At 52.6% G+C, this 5,491-nt stretch overlaps 1 protein-coding gene across 2 annotated transcripts in view; it reads left to right on the top strand.

Moving 5' to 3' along the window:
• Positions 1-5,491, top strand: part of LOC103616349 (S-adenosyl-L-methionine-dependent tRNA 4-demethylwyosine synthase) — an 87,814-nt gene that overhangs the window by 27,393 nt on the left and 54,930 nt on the right. For both annotated transcript variants that reach the window (XM_008634505.2, XM_017735288.1), the window contains exon 9: positions 2,896-2,948. In XM_008634505.2, coding sequence (XP_008632727.1) covers positions 2,896-2,948 — 53 coding nt within the window. The remainder of the gene's footprint in view (positions 1-2,895; positions 2,949-5,491) is intronic.

Consider the following 5,491-nt stretch of genomic DNA (forward strand, 5'->3'; position numbering starts at 1 on the left):
AGGCTCAGGGTGGGCAGCAGCATGAATTTCTTCACTGAAAGGGCTGCCCAGCCCTGGCACAGCTGCCCAGGGCAGGGCTGAGTCCCCGTCCCTGGAGGGGTTTAACAGCCCTGTGGATGTGGCACCTGGGGAGAAGGGTCAGTACTGGGGAGTGGTTGGGCTCGATGATCTCAGAGGGATTTTCCAGCCAGAACAGTTCTGTGATTCTGGGACACTCCCAGTTTGTTGCTTAACCTTTTGTGCTTTCTTTTAGCCCAAACTGCTCTGCTGCCTCGTTCCCAGCAGTGCAGCCAGTGCTGAAGGAAGGCTGTGCAGTGCTGTAGAGTCTCTGCTCACCTGCAGCTGGGGTGGAAAACGTGTCCAGCCTTGGTCTCTGGCATTTTCTCTCATTCCCAAGTGTCAAAAGCATGGCATGGCCAGCATGCAGTGCTGGGTGACCACACCTTCTCCCAGGTCCCCACACGGTGAAGGACCCCAGTTCTGTGGCTTCAGGAGTTCTGCTGGTCCCTCCTGTCACCACAGCAGGGACTGCTGGCAGCCACAGGGATGAGTAACCCCCTTCCCATCCCCAGAGCTGGCTGGAGTTTGTAAGACTGTTCTGATGTTGAACATGTGCGGTTTTCTTGGCCTTTGAAGGAAGCTGTGGGTGCTCCACATGGTGGAAGTTGATTTAAGGAACTTAAGAGAAAATGCTGGAGCTCTGGAGCCTGGCACCTTGCTCAGTTTAGCTGCTTGCTCTCTTCCCTCAGACAGCTCAGTAGCAGATCTGGGTGGGCATGTCCTCTTTCCTATGTAATTTTTCTCCAAAACCCATTTGAAAGCAGCCGTTCTACTGCTGCTGACAAGTGGTCTGGGAGAGAATAATCTTATATGAATGCTGCTGCTGGATTTGGAGAAATGGGAAGAATAAGGCTTGGGCTGTACTGTGTGACAGCAGCAGAGTGTGCCTTGGACATCTGTTAGAGGAGGAAGAATGCAGCACCTTTTCAGCTCTCAGCCACAAATCCTCTAAGGACACACATTTAGCAGGGCAGGGAGGTCTCAGCTGAGATTAGACCTTGCTGGACAAGCTGTTTGCAACGGAGAGCTGCAGGAAGGCAGGACAGAGCCACGGCAGGGAGATGTTGGGTTCCAGCCATGGCCAGCTGTGTGTGTGTGGCTGTGCCCCTGGGGCTGCCCCAGGATCTGCTGGGTCTCAGCCAGTCGGAGGTACAGGTGTCCCCAAGACTGCATGTGGCTCTGGGGACTGTCTTGGAAGGGCTGTCACAGAATCCCAGGATGGTTTGGGCAGCAAGGGACCTTAAAGGGACAGGGCAGAGACACCTCCCACTGTCCCAGGCTGCTCCCAGCCCCAATGTCCAGCCTGGCCTTGGCCACTGCCAGGGATCCAGGGGCAGCCCCAGCTGCTCTGGGCACCCTGTGCCAGGGCCTGCCCACCCTCCCAGGGAACAATTCCTTCCCAAGATCCCATCCAGCCCTGCCCTCTGGCACTGGGAAGCCATTCCCTGTGTCCTGTCCCTCCAGCCCTTGTCCAAAGTCCCTCTCCAGCCTCCCTGCAGCAGAGGTCACTCTGCCTGTACATTCCAGCGTGAGGAGATGGATCAAACACATCAGGTGGAGTGGGAAGAGAGCCTGAGCAGGTCCCTGCTGGGTGTGAGTGGCAGGAGCAGGGCACTGTCTGATTCCCTGTTAGCCCTGTCTGTGTGCACACAGTTGAGTTTCTGCATCTGCAGCTGGTGTGGCATCTGCTGCTGCTGTAGTTCCTGGCTGGCTCGCTCGGTGTCCTTGCAGCTGTGGGGACTTTGGGATGCAGTTGCTCTCGCTGGGACCGTGCTGTGCCAGAGCTGCTCAGGGACAAATGAGCAGGGCAGGGCAGGGCAGTGCTGCTGCTGCTGCTGCTCTGTGGAGGAGCTGAAGGCCAGTTTGCTGAGCTGAAGGCTTTTCTCCTGTTAAGTTTGTGCTGGTTGGCAGGAAGAAGACTTGATAGCTGAAATGTGATATTTTTCCTTCCCTTGAAAGCGTTAATAAGAGCAGCAGCCTGCAGTTGGCAGCTGAGATGTGCTGAGTGTGGGGACAGCCAGGCCAGTGACATACGAACCCCACTGTGAGGGACACGGTGAGGCGTCTCAAATCCCTCTTATTTTTATGCTGATTTGGAGGGACTTTTAATCCTTCAGACATATTGGCCTCTAAGCACTTTTCTCAAGGAGGAATGAATATAACCCCACTCGAGCAGGTTGGGTAATAATAGCACTTAGTGCTTAAAGAACGTTGTGCAATTAATCCTCCTGGACCCATTGGAATGGAATTGTGTTGATCTTGGCTGGGAACAGGGAGGTGATCTGAGCTCAGCCTTCATCTGGGCGTGGAGGAGCAGCTCCCTCACCGTGGCTGCCCCAGAAGCAGTGGGGTGGAGCTGGTGAGGCCCAGGTGGGGTTCAGGCTGAGCCCTGCTTGTGTTCCCCTCCTGTGCCCTCCCAGCTGCACTGGGAATCAGCTCCTGTCCTCCAGGCTGGACAGGGATCCTGGGTTCTGGGGTAGGAGGCTGTTCTGGGGTCATGGCTTGGGGCCAGGGAGATGCTTCCAGTTCCCTGTCCTGCTCCTTGGGGTCTGGGAGCTGTCCCACAGCCTGGGTTGGACAGGCTCTGCCATCTTCTCCATGCAGGAGTGTCCTGGGCACCCTGATTCAAACCAGACTCAGCAGCATCGATAAATGTCCCACGAGAAGAAAGCATTTCCAGCTGGCTGAAGTCCCTGTGGTGGCACCTTGGGGCCAGTGGGGAAGAGCAGCATTGGGCCCATGGTGTTAATCATTGTAGGTACCAACTGGTATGTTTAGTGGATCACTTCTTGCAGGCTAAACTCAATTGTTTGATGATTTTTGCTTTGTTTTCAGGTTATAAACTCATTGGGAGCCATTCTGGGGTGAAGCTCTGCCGATGGACAAAGGTATGCTCTGTTTCCTTTTCTCATTTCATAAATAAAACCAAAGCTAGAGACTTACTCAGGTATTCCAATTTCTTGGTGAAATGTCATTTAAAAATGCGCTCTTATTTGCACAAACCCAGATTCCATCTTCCAAGCTGTAATCTTGCATTTCCAGCTGTTAAAATCCCTCTGCAAAGAGTGAGAATGCAACGGTGGCAAAGAGCTGGGAACATCCTTTTCTGGTTTTTCCTGTTACTCTGCTAAACTCTCTCCTGCTTACTGAAATCCAGGCAGGGAAAAGTGGGAAGGTTGTATCCTGTGTGAGGCTGTGGAGCAGGGATAACACAGCCTCTGTCACACCTGAGCAGGCACACGAGGCTGCCTGAACCCCCTGTCCTGGGGCTGGCTTGGGACAGTGACAGTCAGGGCTCCCCTGCTTCTCAGCATTTACCAGATCAGATCTCCAGGGTGAGGTGTTGTTGATGATGTAACTGTTGATGATGTAGCTGCTGTTAATGATGTAACTGCTGTTAATGATGTGGCTGCTCTGTGAGAGTGTGCAGTACCTGTGTGTGTGAGCACACCCGTGTGACACGGCCTCCTCCCAGCCCTCTGCTTGTCTCCTGGAGGCTCTGCAACTCAGTAGCTTTTCGAGCAGTTTCCAGACTTAAAAACATTCCCAGCAGAGGCACAGAGCCCTGGAGAACAAAGTGCAGCCTCTCCAGGGTGGGTGTGGTTTCAGCTGCCCTGGGCAGGTCCCTTGGAGCTCACAAGCTGAGAGTTGGTCTCTAATGTTGTACATTTGGGGAGCAATGATCAGAGAATCATTAAGGATGGAAAAGCCCTCTGAGATCACCGAGTTCAACCGTTCCCCAGCACTGCCAGGGCCACCAGCACTGCCCCACGTCCCCTGGTGCCACATCCACAGGGCTGTTAAACCCCTCCAGGGACGGGGACTCAGCCCTGCCCTGGGCAGCTGTGCCAGGGCTGGGCACCCTTTCAGTTCCCAGTATCCACCCTGCCCCTCCCCTGGCCCAGCCTGAGGCCTGTCCCTCTCCCCCTGGCCCTGTTCCCTGGCAGCAGAGCCCGACCCCCCCGGCTGCCCCCTCCTGTCAGGGACCTGTGCAGAGCCACAAGGTCCCCCCTGAGCCTCCTTTGCTCCAGCCTGAGCCCCTTTCCAGCTCCCTCAGCCGCTCCTGGGGCTCCAGCCCCTTCACCCACCATGATGCAGCATCGTGCACCCCTGAGCATCCCTGGATGAGAACCTCTGGAATGAGCACCTCGTTAACATGCCAGCAGCACATCTCTAACTCCTGTGCTGTGGCAGTGATCAGTCCTTGCTCTCTGAGCTCTCCTTTGGTGCATGATTAACTTTGTTTATTTTTGAAAGAGCCCTTAGGATGCCATCCCCAGGGTGGGCTGCAGAGAGTTTTCATTGCAGTGCCTGGTGACAATGAACTGTTCCATCAAGAGCCTTTTTCTCCTGAGCAGCATCAAGAGCCCACCCTGGGCTGTCAGGAGTGCTTGTGGGGATGCACTGATCCCACTGCTGCTCTGCTGGTCACTCTTACAACCATTTCTCTCTGCTAGCATTTTTAGTGTCAGACATGATCACGAAATGTTTAAAGGAAAACTTGCCAAACTTCAATGTTGTGACTGAGAAAGCCAGAGAACCTGTTTTTATGAAAGAGCCAGACTTTAATGCAGCTCTGTAAGGCCATTTCACAAAGTAAATAGCAGCTCTGTGTGCTTAGATGGGCACACACTATTTTTAGCTTAAGCAGGAATTGAATGTAAAGTCTTCCAATAAATTGAGCTGAGATTGGTTCCAGGCAGTGGCTTTGCCTCAGGTTCACGCCAGTGTGTGAGAGTCTTCAGGAGCCTTTGTGGAGATTTGTGTCTGTGGAAAGCAGGAGCAGGGCTGGCAGCATCAGTATTAAGTAGAGTTTCACAGGGATATCTCAGATGGAAAAGATTGGGTTCTGTCAAATTCCAGAAAAAAGCAGAAATATTTTAGGAAGAGTCTGTTTATTTGCCTTAGGAAAGGCCAAATATAACTTGCTCTCCTGAATTTGTGAATCTCCTGGAGTCTCTGTCATTTGAAGAATGAGTAGAATAAACAGCATTTTCCATGTCATTTCATCTTCCACCTGTACAACCAGTTAGGGATTACCTGTAGATTTGTCCCTGCTGCTCCTTTCTGTTGGATCACCAGGACTCTCCAGGAAGAGGAAGGCAGATTAAAAGCTGCCATGTTATATTTCAGATTTTCTCTTGAGAGTAGTAAAGTTTCTTTCTCATTTATTATTATTTAACTGAGCTAATGAAAGACAGCCTTTCCTGCAAGCAGCCTGCATGATAAATAGGAGTTGAATCCTGTTGGGAAAGCTGCTGTGGCTGTGCTGGGAGGGGAAGTGCAGCATCCTGCTGGAGCCACTGCCGGCTGTGAATGAGGGTTTATAAGGTCAGGGCATTTATTTAATTTAGTGCTGCAAGAAATACTCTGCCAGATAAATGAAAAGAATGGAGTGTGCAGTAGGACAGCCTGGAAATGGATCCTTGTT

Source organism: Corvus brachyrhynchos, unplaced genomic scaffold (assembly GCF_000691975.1).
Source record: "Corvus brachyrhynchos isolate BGI_N302 unplaced genomic scaffold, ASM69197v1 scaffold15, whole genome shotgun sequence".
NCBI classification, from domain to species: domain Eukaryota; kingdom Metazoa; phylum Chordata; class Aves; order Passeriformes; family Corvidae; genus Corvus; species Corvus brachyrhynchos.